General features: G+C 34.8%; 1 protein-coding gene across 1 annotated transcript; it reads left to right on the forward strand.

Annotated features, from left to right (window-relative positions):
- The first annotated feature begins 5,215 nt into the window (after positions 1-5,215).
- LOC142174246 (uncharacterized) lies at positions 5,216-10,413 on the forward strand. Its single transcript, XM_075240039.1, has 13 exons — positions 5,216-5,301; positions 5,773-5,839; positions 6,212-6,584; positions 6,694-6,818; positions 7,258-7,553; positions 7,635-7,812; positions 7,932-8,099; positions 8,366-8,482; positions 8,578-8,710; positions 8,811-9,153; positions 9,244-9,370; positions 9,592-10,121; positions 10,200-10,413. Exons 1-13 carry the CDS (start codon positions 5,216-5,218, stop codon positions 10,411-10,413), a joined length of 2,757 nt encoding a protein of 918 aa, XP_075096140.1.
- The last annotated feature ends 11,987 nt before the right edge of the window (positions 10,414-22,400 follow it).

The raw sequence follows: 22,400 nt of genomic DNA on the forward strand, positions 1-22,400 counted from the left end.
CAACAGTAATAAGAACAGAAAATAAGAAGACAAAATTATATGAAGCTTTGAATAGATTGCAGTGTTAGTTTATAGAAAATTCGTGTCCTTACAATAATAACAGAGCTCACTATTTGTATCTACGTCTAGGGAACTAGGTCATAGGATCGTGCTCTTCTTTAATATCAATTATGAGGGCCATTAATGAAGATGTGATGGTGAGCATAAATGTCAAATTCCTCATAATGGACAGTGCACTTAATGCCTTGAAATATTCTTTATTAATGTCACCGGGCGGAAGTATTTATTATCGTTTTATGAGTCTCATTACCCATGATGCCAAACAGAATAATTGCTCTCGATTCCACGTGTCATTCTTTTAAGCGGCCATCTAGCATAGCATATCTTACCTTATACAACCTTCTTCAGCAATTTCTAGCTTTATGAGTAATTCCTAGCAATTTCTAGCTTTATGAGTAATTCCTCTCAAAATGTTAAGTTTATCTAAAAATACCTACATCTAAATTAAAGAATCTTTGAGAAATTTGAGAGGCATATAATGTACGACAATTCACAAAAGTTAAGGTTATTTTTTGCCCTACTCCATTTTGAAAAATAAATTCATCTTGTGCTATGAGATTTCATGACTCAAGCTATTTGTTTAAGATGGTTGATTGTTGGATATATATAGAGGTTTTAAATGGGAGGGTTGGACCAATTTTGAGCGGGCCTAAATTGACTTAATCAATTAATGGGCCGGTCTAAAATTATTGGGCTGAGATGTGGTGGGTCAAGATGGATTAAAATTTGGGTCATAGCCCAACTTACTCAACTCTTAGTAAGCATTAATTAATATGTATTATTTTCTTATGAATTACATAATTACTAAATAAGGCTTTTTTCGTTTGTTATGGTCATATATAACATATCAAACAAAAAAGAATTATTTCTACGATATTTGGCAAAGTTATTGATGGATCATTTTGAACTAAAAATCAGCCCAACTTTAAATGAGTTGAGATGTGTTGAGTCAAAAGGGGCTGAGTTCAATAAAGGGAAATTTTCATTCCTATACCATATAGAAAACTATATTACCAAATATGTTCATAGTTTGTATATTACCAGCAATGCTAATAGTATTTCTACAAAATATAGACAATTCATTAAATAAGGAATCATTGTAGCTGTATGCTTCCTTATTTAGGGGAACTAATATTGGAGAATTAAATATTCTTCCAGCTATTTTACAACCACCGTACTCACGTATCAAATCGCACCCCACGATTTCCTCTTCAAACATCCTCGATTTCCTCTTCTAAAACTAGCGAAAATCTGCACCATTGACAACCTTTAAAAAGCTTTGAAGCTTTGAATTCGAATTTGGATTTTCAAAAGACATTTGTTTTTTTGGATTGGATGTTGTTGCAAAGAATTGAGAATTCTCTCTACGTCTCTCTCTATCTCTCAATCCCAAATTTCAGTAATACAAAACAAAGGAAAAAGAGAGCAGCAATTCCACCATTGATAGCCATTAAAAAGCTTCGAAGCTTTGAATTCAAATTTGGGTTTTCAAAAATCATTATTTGTTTGGATTGGGTGTTGTTAAAAATAATTAGGAATATGGTTTGAAGTTTATATCTCAATTTTGAGAGGTTTTGGTGAAGATTAGACTTGGTTTTGGCTGAATTTCAGATTGAAACTCGAAGAAGAAGAAGAAGAAGAAGAAGAAGAAGAAGAAGAAGAAGAAGAAGAAGAAGAAGAAGAAGAAGAAGAAGAAGAAGAAGAAGAAGACATGACATACATTATATTGCAGAAATTGTAGAAAAATTATAAACTGTTGTTTATTTTTTTTCTTTTATTTATTTACCTATTGTATGAAAGTTGAACAACATTGTATAGAAATTGTATTTAAGTGGTATTATATTGTAGTTGTATACAACTTAGTAGAAATAATGTACGAAAATTGTAGATAAGTTGTATAATATATAACTAGTTATATGAAATTTGTTTTTACTATGTATAAATCAGATAAAAATATGCAAAAGACATATTGTATAAATTTATATGTAAGTTTTATGTTATTCTAGTTGTATTTAACTGGGTGAAAATAATGTGTGAAAGTTGTAAAAAATTATAGATAAGTTGTATTCCTCTATAACGGGAGATGTTGGCATATCAAGTAACTTTAGTGTTCCAGACGAATATGCATGAAAATAGAGATAAATTCTGTTATGAACAGTTTGTCGAAATTTTGTAGATAATTTGTAGAAATATTGAAATTCTGTATTTTCATATTAATTTTTCAAATGATATGTAGTTTTATTGTAGAATAAATGTAGAATTTTTATAGATATTGTGAAAATCTATACTGATATACGCCATAGTTATATGAATAAAAGAATACAATTTTATGGTAGTAAATTGTGCATCTGTACCTCATGCTCAGTTCTCCAAAGTCAAGAAGACATTTTGTTCATCCGCACTCAACTCACGTAACTTTACAAATCCACAAGCAACTAGAAAATTGGTCATGTGCCTCACTTTACTTTACAATCCTCAAGCAACTAAATAAATGGTCATGTATCTGGCTTTTGACTATAGCAACTTGATCAATAGATGAAGCACAACCTAATTTCAATTCCTCAATTCTGTGTCCCCGAAAACAAGCCATTGTGAGTCTATTTGACTCATTTCTCATATTCAACATATTCTACAAATTCACGCCTCATTAAATACAATACAACCATACTTTCTTGAATTTAAAGGTATAGCAATATATAACTTAAAAAAACATCTTCTCCTCTGCACAAGTTAGCTTCAAAACAGACGAAGTGGAATAACAAGCTCCCATCAAAATTTTTAATACAAAAGCATAAAGCTCAAAAATAAATAAACAACAAAATACATTTTTTCTACAATTTTTCTACAATTTCTGCAATATAATGTATGTCATGTCGTCTTCTTCTTCTTCTTCTTCTTCTTCTTCTTCTTCTTCTTCTTCTTCTTCTTCTTCTTCTTCGAGTTTCAATATGAAATTCAGCCAAAACCAAGTCTAATCTTCACAAAAACCCCTCAAAATTAAGATATGAACTCCAAATCATATTCCCAATTATTTGCAACAACACCTAATCCAAACAAATAATAATTTTTGAAAATCCAAATTCGAATTCAAAGCTACAAAGTTTTTTAATGGCTGTCAATGGTGGAATTGCTTCTCTATTTTCCTTTCATCTTATATTACTGAAATTTGGGATTGAGAGATTGAGAGAGACGTAGAGAGAATTCTCAATTCTTTGCAACAACATTCAATCCAAACAAACAATGTCTTTTGACAACCCAAATTCGAATTCAAAGCTTCAAAGCTTTTTAATGGTTGTCAATGGTGGAAGGGTTACAGATTTTCGCTGGTTTTAGAAGAGGAAATCGTGAGTGATTGAAGAGGAAATCGTGGGAATTTGGAGAGAGAAACTTGGGGAGTGTGAATATACGATTGAGTAAAATTAGGAGACTAATTAATACCATTTAAATCCTAAAATAGTACATAAATAGTAATTAGGTTTATAGAAGGTGATTATATTAAAAGTTAAGCATGGAGGATAATATAATTTACTATATGGCATAGGAATGTAAAATTTAGGTGATTTATTTGGGCTTGGGCCAAATTTGACATCCTTATATTTTCTTTTCTTCTCTCTTTTATTATTCTCAAATCTCAAAAGCTTCCGGTGTACTCCAATCTGATGTAACTTAATTATTCTTTGTTCTTATACTCATTTCCTCCAATTTGGTTTCCTGTTCAACCCTTTAAGCAAAAGATGTTCAATCATAATCAAGAAATATTAATGAAGAAACTCATTGGATTTAGGTCGGAAAAAGCTTCGGCATCTTTTCCTTTCGCTGTCTTGCCGTCAGTGAGGAAACTCATCGGAATTTGGTCGAAAATCCGGATTCACTAGTGGTTTTAGATTTATTAGGACCTTTGGTTCATAGCATCCCTTTATAAATCCAAGATGATCATTTCAAGATGGAGAGACCAGCACTTGATCAGAAACAAATAATCATTTGTACCATTTTGTTAGAGCTTGATTGAAAAACGAAAGAGTATTTTATCCACTTATCCAGATATTCCAAAGACATTTCATAAGAATTCATGGAATTTGTATGAATTTTAATTTTAGTTGGTGTTGAGATTCGTTCTAAGATATGTGATGGCATAAAGGAATTATTGGACATAATATTTGCGGTGAAGGAAAAATACTTTTCTAGAACTCATAAGGTGGTTGGATAGTTGAGACAGGGAAATGAGCACGGGTCTTTAAAATTTGAGTTGATATTTGCCTAGTTGGCAGTTTAAGAGAAGGGTCCCGGTGGACTTCTGTCAGAGTTAGGGATAACTTTATGTATTATCTTAATGGTAGGGATGCATTTGGACCGAAAATAGAACTAAGGATAAACGTGACTAATTTATTAAAGTGGAGGGACAAATTTGACCTTTTGCCCTTTAATTAATATGTATTATTTTCTTATAAATTGCATAATTACTATGTAAGACTTTTATTCTTTAATTATGGTCATATATAACATATCAAACAAAAAAGAATTATTTCTATGATATTTGACAAAGTTATTCATGGATCATTTTGAGCTAAAAACCAGTCCAAATTTAACTGAGTTGAAATGTGTTGGATTAGGATTGAGTTCAATAAATAGGCGGGTTATTTGTAGATATACATAAAGTACAGATCAAAGGGATAGCCTAAGAAAAAGCCACAGCAAGACCAGGGAAAAGGCAAGCAAATCCAACAATCCAGATAGCAATATTAGCAGGAAGGAACATTCCCATAGCGATAATCATTGAACAAGCTGCTGCAATGGCACCTATTTTTCCCACAACAGATGCAGCAGCCACCCGTTTCTTACTTTTAAACCACATAGCGGCAAAAGTGCCAATAAATCCAACAGCATTAGCCGCCACCACAAAGTGCAGCCCTCGACGAGAAGATGAGCTTGTCGAAGCATAAGCCAAGAGGGAAATGGCTGCCTGACCGGTTATTCCGAGAGTTATCTCCATCAGTTTTTCTGATATGGAATCTCTTGGTGAGTAAACAATCACTATATTATTGGCTGGAAAAGTAATATTGGATGCATCTTCATATATTCTAATGCATAGCTCTCCAACTGTAGTAGCAATCTCTGGAGTTGATGGGTAATTCATGGTAATATTATTTGGAGTGAAATGATTAGGATCAGTCAACTGACGAAGCATATATTGAAACTTAGATCTAACAGTTCTGCTCAAGAGTTGGAGTACTGTAATTTGACGTTAGATAAATTACTAATTAATCTTATTTATATAACAAGAGGAAAATTTGTCATCTACATTTGAAGCTTCATGGTTCTGCTAAACAATTTACATAAGTAGAAAAGTTGAGGTGAGAAGTGTAGAATTTCTACTAATAACGCGTTCTACCCGTAGAGCTCATATTTGCTAGCTTCCTTTGTTTCTTATTCTACGTGTGTGCTGATTCGACCAATGTTTGTGTTGACTATTTATTTTAAAATTAATTGTATCGTATGGTTAAATATTGAAAAAATTACATCATATATCACTTGGGCCATACAACCCATTCGAAAATAGCCCATATTTAAAGCTTTTACCTTGCTTAGCCCATGTTGTATATGTTATGAAATTTACTTTTCACCCGGTAGCCCACAACTTAAACCAACGGTTTTAATATTTTAAATTTCAATTTCTCTGTTTCTCTTTCTCTATCTTCCTCACGCTTTTCTCAGAGACGACGATAACCGACCTCCATTGTTGGGTTCAAGTACTTTTTCGAGCTTTCAATCTTATTTTCAGGTAATTTTCGTTTCATTTTATGCTTTAACCATAGTTTTTGTTTTGAATTTTGTTTTTTTTTTTTTTTTTGCTTTTTCTGATTATGCCTATTTTCTTACAATGTTGTTGTATTTTTCGTTTGATTTTGTGTTCCTTCTATCTTCGTTCTAGGCTTAAACTTGATGTTTCAGTTTGCATGCTTTGTTATTTTGCCTTTTAGGGTAGAATTTTTTATTTTTTAAGTTTTGTTACAATTTGGGAAAATTGGCCTCTACTTTGTGTTCATGACCTTTATTTTTGGTTCACATTTGAGTTTTGTTACAGTTTGATTTTTGTGTTTTTCTTCAGTTGTCTTCACTTTTGTTAAAGCTTTGTTTGTTTGGTTTATTGTAGAAAATGCGTTCAAAAGTACCGACTTCTAAAAGCAAAATGATGGTTGTTGGAAAAGGCGTTAAGTTCGATTATGCGAAAGAGGGACTTGCCCTCAAGCCCTCATTCGAAGCTAATGTAAATGTCCAGGCGCCAGATGATGATGATTTTGAGTCTCCTTCTCCTCCTAAAAACTCACAACAAGAGAGCAGTCGAATAACGCGTTCACTGATGAGGAATTCTCCCACTCCAGTTAAATCATCGAGGGACTTGCCCTCAACCCCTGCTTCTGAAGTGAATAAGCATGTCCAGGCTCCCGATAATGATGATTTTGAGTCTCCGGTTCCTATAAAAAAGTTGCAACAAGAGAGCAGTCGAATGACTCGTTCGCAAACATGTAATACTCCTACTTCGATTAATATTGTTAGAATAATGAGTAAGAAATGTGGGAGACCTGAAAATCAAAACAAAGCTGAAAGTTGATTTGGTTAATAAAGATGATGTAGGCCCCAAAGTTAAACCGAAAAGGAGAAAGATCAATGACGATGGTGAGAGTGGTCTTAATTGCATATCGAAAGAACAAAGGTTTGTTATTCGCTGCAAATTGAATGAGAGAAAAGCTACGTTGAAGGTATTCCCTGTGTTGCTATTAATTTATACATGCTTATACAATTTTATACAAAGTTATACAGCTGTTTATACATCTTTATACAAGTACTGCTACACTGATTTATACATTTTTATAAAATGTTTTAGTATAGTTTTTGTTTATGATCTATTTCTTGTTATTTTTCATATGCAAGGTTGGGGACTTCTATATACAACTAGTTGATCATTTCCACAACAAGATTAGTTCTCATACTTAAACTGATATTGTGAGCATTTTGAAGTAATGTTTGACTGGCGCGCAACTTTAAATGTTCCGTGCTAGTTGTTTTGGGTACTTCTTGAACCTCTCTCAATTTCAAATTCAAAATCAACTTATTCATTGTATATTATTGAGGGAAGTCGTCCCAGGACGGGAAAAGGGATTTGTGGGTGAAAATTAGTGGTTGTTTGCTGCGTTTTAGCATTGGATAGTTTGTTGTTATCACTGGTTTGAAGTGTGTAGAAGACGACACCACACTTTCTGTGACAAACCAGATGTTAATAGGTTGCTAAAAGAGTACTTTCCAGAAGATGGAAAAAAGGCTATAACGAGGGGGCAGCTTCTTGATCGCTTCCAGAAAAAGGACTGGAAGTCGGACGAAGATGCATTCAAGATGGCCTTGATGGTGTTTGTCCATCATTTCATATTCTCAGATGCCAATAATCATGGTATCAACAAAGATGATTTTGATATCATTGAAAGTAGTCAATATCAGACGTATGCTTGGGGAAAAAAGTCATTTGAAGATATTTTAAAGACAATGAGGGACATATAGTGTGACTATTTGACAATGTATAGGCTTGGAGGTTTGCCACTTGCATTACAAATATGGTTTTTTGAGTGTTGCTCTATGATTGACAAGCATCTAAATGTTCGCATTGGCACAAATGTGCCACGCATTCTTAATTGGAAAGTCACTGAAACTCCAACATATGCAGATTTGACTGGCGGGGTGATCATGTGTAGTATCGACAAGGTAAACATTTTGTACCATAATACTTCTTCATATATGATTTCAGTATTTCTGTATGTATATTTATTAATATGTCACAATTTCCTTTTTCTACTATTGTAATCCAGTTTTTCTTCTTGTAGTTGAACTACAGGAACATTTCCCCTACTCGTGAAGAGATGTCAACTCTGAATATCGACACGCTTTTTGAAGTTAATGTGGATGATGTTGCATCAGGGGAGGTGCATGTGGAGTCTGCCTTTCATACTGATGATTCTGTCGTTGTATCTCCACCTTTTCCTCAGAATATGGTGCAACAGTCTAAACGACCTTATCCTCAGAATACGGAGCAATAGTCTAAACGACCTTTTTTCTCAGAATATGGATCGACAGCCTAACCTGAGTTATGATCCTTTGGTGCGCATTGATCTGTTGAATGCTGAAGTTGAGAAGTTAAGGAGTGTTGTTGGGAAGATATTGGACCTTTAGCTTTTCTGTAGTTTATTAGTACTTTTTGTATATACATGATTTTTTGGTTATAAACATGGTTGTTGATTTGCTTTTGTTTTTTTTTTAGTTTACTAATACAGTGACGACACTCAACAATGATGTAGTTTCTTCCTTTGAAAAAATGTTCAGTTTTCTGAATATGAAGGAAACCAAGCAAACGAGGGAGGATGTTACTGATTTTAAGGTAATTGTCTACTGATAAAACCAAATCACTCAACAGTTATGCCTTCTGTGAATCATCACTCAACATGACTTCTCTTTCTATTGTTTTTTTATTAGATTCCTCAGCGTGTGTCTGATGACAATACATCTGGTCTCGGCGAATTTGATGGCTATCAATATGATGTTGTTCCTAACTTTGTCAATCAAGTGAATCAAGATAACGTGCTAGCTGACGAGGGAGTTACTAATGGTGTGTGATCATGGTATTTGTTCTGCATTTTATCTTTTTTTGTCTGATTTTTCTTTTCTTCATTTTTAAAGTTTTTTATTTTTTGATTTCTCTGTCTAAGTGGCAGCATGTGATGTCAAGGGTGACACATTTTGGGATGACATTGGCGATAAAGATTTAGCTGCGCTACATATGTCCCAAATTGTGCTTTACAAACAAACCATCATAAACGTAGAAGATGATTACATTTCTGCTGAACAGTCAGTTCGACAGAAAATACTAGGAAAATATGCCAAATATCCATATTTGCCAATTTTTGATTCGAGGGCATCAGGATCGGCGCACAAGCTCATTTTTTATATCAAGCATCCTTTCACGATCGAAATTGATGATTTTGATCCATTGTCGCCATTGGCTAAAGAGTTTCGCGCGTTTGTTGATAATGGGATGGATACAAGGCGAAGGTATCTTCACTTTCTTTTATCTTTCATGTTCTGATTTTATACTTTCAATGAATGTAGCTCTGATTACTTTTTATTTTTTCTGATTTGAAGTGCCAAAAATATATATCCCGATGAAGTAAATAAGCTTGCGGAAGATTTTACTTTTGGCTCATGTCATGTGACCACGAAGGATTGGTTCCACTCACTTGCATATTGTGGTCGACCATTGATTGACACGGTATTTAATCAATTTCTGTTTTAATGCTTTTTTTATTTGTTGCATATCTTTATTGTTTGAGACCCCCATAGTGTATACATAGCTTTGTATAATCACAGTATAAGATTGTATAAGATTGTATAACCTTGTATAAATATGTATACCTCTGTATAATAGTGTATAAATTTCTATATTTAAAAAATCTGGTAGTGATGGTTGTTCTATTTTATTTCTTGTCTCAGCACTTGAATGTCCTCTTTTATTATTTGAGGAAGAGGAGAAAATATGGGCCAAGTGTTGCCATGCGATTTACTACAACCGACTTTGGCTTTGATAATAAAATCAACTCCTTGTATAAAAATTTCAAAGTGAATCAAGATCTTTCAGTGATTCCTGAAGGGCATGAGATAGAAAAGTACATTAGAGGATATTATTGTGATGCAAATGTACCGTGGCACACTATTGACCATGTATTGTTCCCTATTTATATGAAGCGCGGAAGAACAAAATTGGGCCATTGGGTTTTGGGGTTGTTTAAGTTCATAGATAGGTGCATCCACATCTATGACTCTAACCGTGGAGCTATTAATGATAGACTTGCTTTGGATGTTGAATTACCTTATGCAATTCTGATACCTTACTTCTTGAAGAGTTCTGATTTTTATGTCGTGAAGAAGGGCATTGATTGCAACAATGGTGCATATACCGATAAATCCCATTCTGATGCTTTGCAGATTAATCTGGTTAATAATGTGCTCCAACAGATCAAATGGTAGGTTAATCTCAATTGTTTTACTATTTTACTGTTAATGTACCTATTTGAATCTGATTTGTTTCTTTTTAATTACAGTGATTGTGGTGCTTTTGTTGCTGGCTTTGCTGAGTGTTTCATCCTTGGTAAGGAAATTCGAAAAGATAATTTTGACATTGAGACACTTTGCACCAGGTGGGGATCTCTGTTGTGGGATTATGGAAGGAAAAAACAACAGTTCGGTGCAATTAGTGGTAATGAAATCACAGGGAGACTTTTCAGGAAGAGGAAGAGGGGACGACCGAGAAAGTAGTTCTGTTTTTTCTATTTTACTGTAGTTTTTCTATGTATCAGAAGTTGTTGCCTAGTTTTGTCTAAGTACTATTCTGCTACTTGTGAGGTAACCTTAAAGGATATTATAGAAGTTTTTATTTTTGTGTAATTTGTGGTAGTCATTACACATTGTGGATGTGAATGAATTACATTTTAATGAATATTTCAGTTCCTTTTGTCCTTTAACAAAGTATGTATTTTCATTATGGTTGGAGTTTGTTAGTGTAGCAGGGTTTATACATATGTATACAATAATATACATAGTTATACAAATTTATACAAACTTATACATCTGTATACATATAATACCATAGATTGTTTGTAGTTGTATTTTATATTTCTACAATCTATCAATATATTTAGCACCATTAAAAATAGCAAGACGCTATTATTGGATAATCAAAACATGTATAATGAAACATCTCAATTGCTTGTGAAACTTAACTACTCAACATTTGTAACTCTATTATTTGTGAAACTTAACTACTCAACATGACAACAAATGTAATAGGAAGTGTTATGTTTCCAACTATTTATTTTGGTCGATTCCTACATGTCTTTCTATTGTGACTACCTTGTCCACACACAGAACATGAAAACGCCATCTTAGACTCTTTTTCTAAAGCAGGTTTGAGTCTTTCCTTTCTTGGCCTTCCTGCATCCCTTCTCCCTTTAGGTGGTAGGACCACATCTTCTATCATCTCTATTGGGATTACCCATAAACTCTACTCTAGCATCGGATTCACTGGAAATTCATAAATTCTAAGGAGTTTATCCTTCTTGTAGTACAAAAAGCAATACTGGCCAGGTTTCAGCTGTTGGTTCTTCAAAACCGTCCAAGCCTGCGGACATGGAAGTTCATCCTTTTGAAATTTTCCGCAACTGCATGTTACCTCTTCAAGGCACACTATGTTTTCCTTACCCCTTCAAACACAGTATATAACTGCTTCGTAGCAGGCCTCACCTGTAATAGTTTTTTTAAAAAAAATAGTTAAAGAACATTATACACTATTATACAGAGTTATACATCCTTATACAAGCAGTAAAATGCAAGTCAGCAGTGCCAAGCAGCATTATATTTGATTCATTTTACCGTCATTTGCTCCGATGCAATTAGATTTCCCGAATGAGTTTGTCGTACTTTTCGCCAAGCTCTGTAGATGTCTCCATTGCACTTTTTCTATTTTTGTTGTTCCACTGTTGTAGCAAATTTGTCATGTACTCCAATAATCGCATTACTGGTAACTCGCTAGCATCCTTGTTTGCTGTATTAATTGACTCTGCAATATTGGAAGTCATTACCGTCGACCTTTTCACTTTGGAATATGCCCAAGACCACCTTTCGTAGCCAATTTCGAACAACTAAGGCTGCACCCTCAGATCAGTTTTGCACATCTCTGTCATATGGTACTCAAACTTCTCTATCGTGTAAGCTCTAGCCAAAGCAAAGAAGATATCCTTCAATTGTTTGTGATGTTTCTTGAATGTGCGCTTTACATTCTGCCACAAGTGAAACATACAAATACAATATGCTACTTCTGGGTACACAGCTTTTGTGGCATTGAAGATGCTTTCATTTCTATCTGAAACTATACACATCCCTTCCCTAACTCCAAAAGTACCCTTTATCTGGACAAAGAACCACTCCCAAGATTTGTTATTCTCTGAATCTACAATTGCATATGCAAGTGGAAGGATTTTTCCTATTTATACAAAATAAATATTAGGATTCAGACAATTATACAAATCTTGTACACAGCTATACACAATTATACAACTTTGTACAAACTACAAATTTTATAAAAACAAAAGCTGTGAAATCCTATACACTTTTATACATGAAACTACAACATTATACAAACTGAAGAAACAAGGTAGATGCAGTCAACTCATCAGCTCCATCCTTTGTGCAAGCAGTCAATATGGTACCCAAATATGTTGCTTTAAGGAAACTTCCATCAAAAACCATTATCGGTCTGCAATGCTCCCAGCCCTTGATAGATGCATATAGCGAAATATATGCATAAAGAAAGCATCCATCTTTTGATTTGTGCAACTTTGTAACCGTTCCTGGATTTGTTTGCTCCAACATATAAAAATACTTCGGCAACTCCTTATATGAATCACTCGGACTCCCTATTATCATTGCCATTGCTATCTCTTTAGCTCTCCATGCTTTCATGTAGCTCATTTTAATCTCGTGTTGCTTTTATATGTCCTCTATTATATCATTTGCGGTGTAAACCTTTTTTTGGATTAACATACTTGTCCTTGACTATACTAGCAATTACACCCGAAGTAGCTTGGCGTTGTGTTAAGTATCTTTCACCATAGACACATGCGTGATTATTATTGTAACTTCTCACTTTGAATATGTTTTCCTTGAAAACGACAGAAGATTTGAAACTTCAAGCACAATTGTCATCCATACACATAAGGTGATACCTAGGATTAAAGATCATTCAACTTCTAAATACAGTTGTGTACAAGAACATAACTACGTATATACTAATTTCAATACCTATATGTAAATATATACTACTTTATGCATATTTATACATATATATATATAACAGAATATACAATTATTTACATACCTTGTTGCGTTTGATCTCTTCACCTTGAATTGGAACCTCTCGCGTACAGCCAAGTTCTTCATCACACTGACAACTGTCTCTTTATCCTTATAAACTTAATCTTACTCAACAAATTCGTTCAATATATCATCTATTATACCTGTATTTTCACTAAATTTCGTGTTTTCAATAAATTCAATATCAATAATCTCAGTGCTATCAATTGTGGATACATCTCTAGAATTTGAACTTGTAGCAACCAAACAATTGGAACTTGTAGCAACCACACAACTAGAACTTGTAGCAACCAAACGATTATCATAAATCTGTTTCACTGTCACAAACAAGGGATATTCAGTGAAATTCAAGTTTTTCTTCTTTAATTTGATATACACCTTAACACCTGTATCGTTATAAATCAGGATCGGTGGCAATCCAATATTTGGGAGAAAGTTAATTTCTATTGTGTTTAACTCACTATCGATCCTAATCTGTTTTGAAATAGCTGCAACTAAATTGTTGTAGCTGAATGTTGACTCGATTAATACACAATCGCTGACGAAATTGATAAACTTGTTTTCTTTCCATTCACCACTATGAAGAACGTAAATTGAAAAAATCTCCATCGAACAAAAAATTGAAATCAAAATTGCAGCAAAAATAAAAATTGCGCTGATTTGCAGCAAAAAAATTCACTTTTCGTGTTTAATTTGTTGTTAATTCTAGATGAAGTAGAAATTCTAGGGTTTTTGGAGTTGCATTGATCACAAGATCCCGTTTTTATAGTATTTGGGGAAGAAGATTGGAAAGAATCAGAGAAAATCCAACTGAAGCAAAGAAAATCCCGCTTCTTACTCCGAAAAAACGAAAATAACGCCCCTTTTTTGGATATGGGCCTCTAATTTTTGGGCTACTCAATTGTAAATTGAAATATGAGCTATAAAGTTGAAAAGGAGGTAGCCCAGTTGTTTTAATATGAAATATTCCCTTAAATATATTGTTCCAGAATAACCAAAAGACCCGTTTTATGAAATAACCGATTTGATGTGGGATAGTTTCCTATTTTCTTTTCCAATTATGCCCTTATTTATTATTCCATAATTCTATTTTATCATTTAATGTCTTTATTATTTTAACTCTAAATCTTCAAACTATTGACCTACTTTTTTTTTCATTTTTCTAGAGTTGGTTTGTCCCGTTCTTTTTATCCAAGTCTCCGTTCGATTCTTTGTCTCTTTCCATCGTTTTAATTTTTTTTGTTGCTAATATTAGTTAAACTTTTTTTTCCAGGTTTCTGCTCTTGTTTCCAAGCTACGTAATTAATGATAAATTAGTAGAAAGAAGTTTTCTTAAATTATTTTCATGTGTAATTCTTGATAAATTTTATTTAAAAAAATTATGTGTATTTTAGTGAATTTACCAGTTACAGTACTATGCGATACAATCAAATCAAATAACAAAAATAATACAATTTATTCAAATGTTATATCCTTAAAATGATACAATACGATATAATACAGTACAATACAATACATTATAAAACGATGGGTAACAATTATCCAAATATAGTAAAGAGTATAGACTAATGGGTTTTCCACTAAAATGAAAATTAAAATTTATGTATCCCTACTTAGTAGTAGTTTATGATATATTTCCCGTTAAAAAATAAAAATAAATTTACTTTATGTTTTTTTCCATGCGTATATATGATGGATTGTGCGCAAGTAATATATGAAGTTAGTTTTAGTTTACGATCTACTTTAGAAAATAAATTCTCATGAAGACACAGAAAACGAATAAAATTTATAAGACTAACAAATACTTCATTTCGTTCACAATAAGTGATTTTTTTGCTATTTTTTTACAGATTGAGAAATTCATCTTTTAACATTAATTAGCAATAAATTGACCATATTAATATTTACTATCTCTTCACATAAACACTCATAACATATACTCCAACGCTATTTACGCAAAGAGCAATGTAGGAAAAAAACTAATTAATTTATTCTTGAAATTTAAAAAAATCAAATATTTTGGACCACAAGAAAAAATCAAAAAATCACTTGTTGTGGACCGGATGGAGTAGTAAAGAAGTGAAAACAAGTTAAGCTGTTTTTTGAGCAAATAGGAAATATTTATACTAAAAACTACGTAGTGTTTAGTACATTACTTCCATACTTTGTGTCACTAAGGACACATTGATTGCCTAAGCTTGCCAGAACATTACAAGCATCATTGTAACGACCCGACCGGTCATTTTGAACAATTGCACTTCTGTCGGTTGTTTGGTTTTCAGGTTAATCGGGAATGATTTGGGAGAATGATTCTCAGCTTGAAACTTTAAATTTTAAAGGTTTGACCAAGTTTGACTTTTTAGTATTTGACATCGGATTGGATTTCTGATGGTTCCTTAGCTCCGTTGGGTGATCTTAGACGTGGGAGCATGCCCAGATCGTGATTTGGAGGTCCGTAGTGGAATTTGACTTGAAATGGCGAAAGTTGGATTTTGAAAAGTTTGATCGGGAGTGGACTTTTTGATATCGTGGTCGGATTCGGATTTCAGAAGTTGGAGCAGGTCCGTAATGTCAAATGTGACTTGTGTGCAAAATTTAAGGTCAATCAAACGTGATTTGATAAATTTCGGCATCGATTATGGAAGTTGAAGTTTCAAAATTCAAAGATTTCGAATTGAGGTGTGATTCGTCGTTTCAATATTGTTATGTGTGTTTTGAGGCCTCGAGTAGGCCCATGTTATATTTTGAGACTTGTTAGTATGTTCGGACGGGTCCCGAGGGGCTCAGGTGAGTTTCGGACAAGGTTCGGATCATTTTCACTCCATGTTGCATAGCTGAAGAGTTTTTGGTTCTGGTGTGACCGCACCTGCGGACTGTTGGGCGCAGGTGCGGAGCCACAAAAGCGGCAGTGTTATCGCAAAAGCGAGAAAGGAAGCTGGGCATGAGGATCGCAGGTGCGGGTGCTTAGACGCACCTGCGCAATCGCAGATGCGGTTCATGAGCGTAGAAGCGCGATCGCAAAAGCGGCTTAAGACCAGATGTGCGGGGGATTTCTGGGCAAGTTGTTTTCGCAGGAGCGAAGTTTTGCCGCAGATGCAACAATTCGACCGCAAATGCGGAATCGGTTGGGCAGAAGCTATAAAAAATCGAGGTTTTTGTTATTTCTTCATATTTTGAGATATAGGTGTCACGACCCAAACTGATAGGCCGCGATGGGAACCCGGTACCTTTCTCGTCTAAGTACCAACGTAACGTATTTTTCTTATTACATCAATATATACACGTGACATACGGGCCTAATAGGCCAACATAATCATTTATAAACCCAAAACACAAGCTAACAGGGCCGTACAATCTTTCACGTATACGACATATGTCTACAAGCCTCTAAGAATACATAAATATTATAAAGGTCGAGATAGAGTCCCGCCATACCAAACAATATACGTCTAACTCTTACTAACCAAACAAGCAACTCCGAAGCAAATGGAGCGCACCAACATCTTCCGCTGAGCTGATAGCCTACATGGAGGGCTCTCGACCTGTCTATCGAGACATGCGGGCATGAAATGCCGCTCCCAGGAAAAAGGGACGTCAGTACGAATAATGTACTAAGTATGTAAGGCACATAAATAAATACATAAGAGATATAGAAGACATATAGAGTACATGACTCAACCTATAAGTCTGAATAACTTTGTAAATCATAAATTACTTTTAGCGTCATATGTATGCGTATGAATGCCATGTCGTGCATAGGTACATGTTTCATAACATCATCAGCCTCTGAGGGCATCCCATCATATCATATCGGCCACTGCGGGCAAAATCATTATCGTATATCAGCTGATCAGGTGGTGGTGCATATATAACGCCATAACCATTCCCATATCCCATATACATACATATATACGCGTATATAACGTCGTTTTAATCATATTTACATATATATGCGTATATAATGCCGTTTGAATCATATTTCGGCCACTGTGGGCAACATCATCATCATATCCCAGCTGATCAGGTGGTGGTGTGTATATAACGCCGTAACCTTTTCCCATATCTCATATACATATATTTACATATATACGCATAAATAACGCCATCTGGTCATGGGTCAATACACATGCATACAATGCATGAAAAGTACGTCAATAAAATCATTCGGAATGTCATAAGACCATTTTTCCTCTAAGTAATATCATAAATTAAACTCTTTTCAACTTTCATATTTTTCTGAGACCCATGAACAGATAATAAAATATTATGGCACGTGAAAATTCAAGAACATAGGTATCACTAATACTTCTATGAATAAATTCATTAATAGAATTTGTGCATTTGCACGTTTCGTTCGTATCGTATGGATCATGCCAAAAGAAATGAGACTAGGCTTTTAATCACCTCTATACAACTTCAATCCTTTCTTTCTTCTTAGTTTTGCCAATCCCTTTTTTCACATGAGAACAGATTCTTGTGGTTGCCATGAAAATATATCGGTTTACAATGGTGAGAAGTGAGTTTTGTCCACTGAAATTCATGCCATCAACATTTAAACACTTCTAGAAAATATTAAATCTCATGTACTAGTCAAATAAAAAATATATAGGAAAAAGTCATTCCTTTCACCTTGGGTGCGGTACTTCAATGCAACAAACAAGCAATATTAGACCAAATGAAATTAAAAGAGGGAGACCCATGGATAGCATGATAAATCCATTAACAAGAAAATGAAATGAAACCATAAACCACAACTTAACTTCACTACAACAATCATACCATCATGAAAATATTCATTCATTTCCTAAACTCATAAGATTTAAGCAGAATACTTGATTGAACAAAACTCTAAAACAACGAGTTTATAGAGTAGCTATAGCGTCCAACAGTCACAATAAGGAGGAAAGTAGTTACACAAAACTGTGTGATTTAACTCTTAATTACAAACCCCCTTTTGGGCAGAATACACTAATTGAAAACTCAAAAGTACATAGTGATAGTATATTAAAAGAAGAAAGGGTGTAGACTAGCTTTCTCATTCTTAATTCATGATTCAAGTTTACACCTCAAATGATATCCATAGGATCAAGATATACTTGGAAAGAGGAAAACAGAGAGGGAGGTGAGATTTAGCAGACTCAGCAGCAACAAGAATCAATGTTCAGCAAGCACAAATGAACCCAGGAATAACTAAAGAGGACCAACTTAACACTCATAATTTAGAACCAACAATATATCAATGGAACGCAATCAACAAAACCACACCAAGCAGGGTCCAATTACTTGAATGCAAACTAAATTTAGCTCTTCAAATTGATGAAAACAGTTCAAGAAGAGTGAGCTAAGAGAGATCAGACAATCAAACTTAAACCAACAATACAGTTTTCTACCCTTTTATATCATTTCTTCTGGATTTCTCAATTTCCTCACTCAGGTTTTCAAAATGTCCAAGGTTGTCCCTCTCTATTGCTCTCCGTCAGATTGTTAAGCTCCCTTGACCTCTCTATTTTTCAGGTTTTTTTTCTTACAAATTCAGATTCCTTTTCTTGTGTTCTACCTCCCTTTTATTCTGATTTCCAGCTCTCTAAAGTGGGCATTCCATTAGTGCATTTGCCACTAACAACTTATCTTTTCAGTTTTTAATTATCCCACTACCCTAGTGCCTTCTTATTTTACTAGTAATGCCCATTTCAATCCCCTAAAATCAACCAGTGCCTTTCTCGTTACAAGTGTCCCCTCCCTTATTAATTAATTAGTTAGTGCAACTTCCATTACCAATCTCATTTTCTATTTTTTAATTGTCTACTTGCTGAATTAGTGACACACTATCCTAGTGTTGTTATTAAAAATCAGTTGATGAATAGCAAGCCATTATGTCCAGCTATAACTAATTCGAGCAAACATACGGGCAAATAGCTAAATGAACAACTTCAAATCCGCGGAGAGCAACTACGAAAGAAAGAAAAAAAATCTATAACTGCAGCTTCTTAACTACGTTCAATCCACCAGCATTTGCGCAGTAAGGGTGTAAACTATCCAGAAAACATGTTCTAGGAAAAGACATAAAATCACTCCAACATTTCCTATAACAAGTATTTGGCCAGCAACTTAATTTGAATATCATTTGGAATACCAATGGCGCAAGTCTTATCTTTACGGTATCTAACTTGATTTTCCTAAATCAAGTAGAACATGAAGATTGCAATTCTACCTTTGCACTATAAGGTAAATGTCCATATTTACAACATGACAGTAAAGTAAGAAGAGGACATTTTCCTTTACAGAGCAACCAAAACCCATGTATCGGCTATACAGATTCAAACTTATGCACAAATCAAACCATATCAACTCAATCATCAAAACCATGTATATGAAATTAAAAGAGATAGGAAAGAATTGAACCTAGTGTTGCCAATTAATGAGAGTTTTCAACTTCACAACTTCTGGACGCCAAAATGGCTACAACAAGTGACACAATTGAAATTTGAACCACAGATGCAAAACGGACCTCAAACCGGAAACAACGATTCTGCAAAATGTGACTCCAAACCTCGACAGCGACTCAAAATCAGTGAATTCAACTCTGACTCAAACAAACTCCATCTCGCCACTAGTGAACGCAAAAGCTAGTCTCGCGGCAAGGTTAAAGCAATGTAAACAATCCATAGAGCAAAGAGAAATGCTAACCCTGCCCCTGTTTCTATCCGTTTCCTCTATGTGGATTAGAGATGAGAAAATTAGTTCATCTTTTCACTCTTGTTCTCTCCCTATGTTTACGTGTGTGTGTGCATGATTTTTAGGCTAGACATGCCGCGAATTTGGTGGCTGTTCGGCAACGGGGCTGGGTGGAGTCGTCTAGTTCGTGATTGGAGATGAAGGAGGGAGATGTGGCACCGCTGGTTGAGGTCGTTTGTTGGGTAGGGAAACGAAGAAGACGGGGTTGGGAGGCGTGGAGAGGAAGATGGTCTGGGAGGTGTTATTTGGGGGTGGTGGCTCTAATTAGGGTTGAAGAAGATGGGGAAATGAAAAATGAAATGGAGTGGGGGTCGTTTGTCTAGGGGTAGTCAACCGGGTCGGGTTGACCAGTGGGTTGGGGCTGATTTGGGCAGGTATAAGGGTTTTAGTTTGGGCTTGGGGTGGATTGAATTGTAATTGGCCCAAATACGGTCTTTTAATTAAGAAGACTAATTCTTTCTTCTTCTTTTTTTTCTTTTCATTTTCTCTTCAATAAAAATGCAAACCTAATTTTAACCTTGATCAAATTATCCTAGAATACTAATCTAAATAATAATTATCACACATAATCAAATGCCAATAAACTTACACAATTTTGATATTAAACACTAAAATGCGAAGTACGTTATTTTTTGTGATTTTTCATATTTGTAAAACTTACTTAATTAATCCTAATTGTACAATTAAATCCAAAATGCAACATATTTTTCATTCATTCTTTATTTATTTAAACACATAAATATGTACGGACATAGGCAAATAATAACATAAAATAACATAAAAATTCAACAAAAATGCATACAATAAAACCGACAATGTTTATTAATTTTTTTTTATTTCCTTGGGAGTAGTTCGTATGGGGAAAAAATCACGTGCTCACAGAGATATCTCAATCTCAATATCCACTTGACAGCTTTCCATTGCCTCTTTCCTGGGCTGGACATGTATCTACTTACCACACTTACAAATTGAGAAATATCTGGATGTGTGCATACCATAGCATACATAATGCTACCAACTACACTGGCATAAGGAATCTTTAACATATGCTCCACCTCATCCTCAGACTGAAGCGTTTGTAACTCTGAAAGTTTAAAATGAGGAGCTAATGGTGTACTTACAGGATTGCACGTATGCATATTGAATCTCTTGAGAATCCTTTCAATATACCTCTTCTGAGAAAGATATACAACACCGTCTTCTCTTGAAATCTCCATACCAAGTATTTTCTTTGCAGCTCCTAAATACTTCATGTCAAATTCCTTACTCAACACATTCTTTAAAGCATTTATATCTGTAATGTTGTTAGCAACAATAAGCATATCATCAACATACAACAGTAAATAAATCATTGAGTTACCAGACATCTTCTTGTGATACACACAGCTATCAAATGCACTCCTTGCAAATTCATGTGTAGCTGTAAATGCATCAAACCTCTTGTACCAATGTCTAGGGGATTGCTTCAAACCATACAAAGACTTTTTTAGTTTGCATACGTGATCTTCTTTTCCCTCAGCTAGGAAACCTTCAAGCTGATCCATATAGATTGTTTCTTGTAGATCATCGTGTAAGAAAGCAGGTTTGACATCAAGTTGTTGAAGCTCCAAGTCAAATTGGGCAACCAATGCTAGTAGCACGCAAATTGAGCTATGATTCACGACTGGAGAGAAAATCTCATTGTAGTCAATTCCCTCCTTCTGACTAAAACCTTTTGCAACCAATCTCACCTTGAACCTAGCATCTTCCACTTCAGGAATTCCCTCTTTCTTTCGGTAGACCCACTTGCATCCAACTGTCTTCTCCCCCTTTTGTCTTTTTACTAAGACCCATGTCTGATTCTTGTGAAGAGACTCCATCTCTTCAGTCATGGCTAACCGCCATTGTACAGCATCCTTTCAAGAAGTTGCTTCAATATACGAGGAGGGCTCCAGATCCTTAATCTCTTCTTGTGCAGCTACGAACGCATATGCAACCAAGTTTGCTTGATCTATAAGGTGTTCCGGTTCTCGTGTCTGCCTCTTCTCCCTCCCCTTCGTGATTGTGTATGGTTCATTGACAGTAAGTTCTTCAAGGTCTACATCTTCTAACTCATCTTTAACCTAAGTCTCTTGATCCTTTTTCTTGGCAAGCTCCACCGGAAGCTCCACTTGCTCGTCGTTCTTGTTTCCTGAAAACTCCACAGAAACTTTATGGGGATCAAGTATAGAGGATTCATCGAAGGTGACATCTCTACTAACTATAAATTTGAGTAAAGACAAACACCAAAGTTTGTACCCTTCTACTCCTTCCACATGCCCTACAAATATGGCCTTCTTAGCCCTTGGTTCAAGCTTTCTTTCATTAACGTGATAATAAGCTGGACACCCAAATACTCGTAAGTATGAATAGTTAGAAGGTTCACCTGACCATACCTCATTCGGAGTCTTAAAGTCAATTGTCGATGTTGGAGATCGATTGACAATATGAGCAGCAGTATGATCTGCTTCAGCCCAAAATACTTTGGACATTTTGGCTTGTAGGAGCATACAACGAGCCTTTTCAAGAAGAGTTCTGTTCATTTTCTCGGCAACTCCATTTTGCTGTGGGGTATGCCTGACAGTCTTATGTCTTAAGATCCCATGAACCTTGCAGAATTC

Source organism: Nicotiana tabacum, chromosome 20 (assembly GCF_000715075.1).
Source record: "Nicotiana tabacum cultivar K326 chromosome 20, ASM71507v2, whole genome shotgun sequence".
Lineage (NCBI taxonomy): Eukaryota > Viridiplantae > Streptophyta > Magnoliopsida > Solanales > Solanaceae > Nicotiana > Nicotiana tabacum.

Excerpts from the sequence above, each read along its gene's own strand:
- LOC142174246 (XM_075240039.1), top strand. The coding sequence starts at position 5,216 with ATGATTAGGATCAGTCAACTGACGAAGCATATATTGAAACTTAGATCT. Across the intron at positions 5,840-6,211 it reads GCTTTCAATCTTATTTTCAG|AAAATGCGTTCAAAAGTACC; the intron begins GTAATTTTCGTT and ends GGTTTATTGTAG. Across the intron at positions 8,100-8,365 it reads CACCTTTTCCTCAGAATATG|TTTACTAATACAGTGACGAC; the intron begins GTGCAACAGTCT and ends TTTTTTTTTTAG.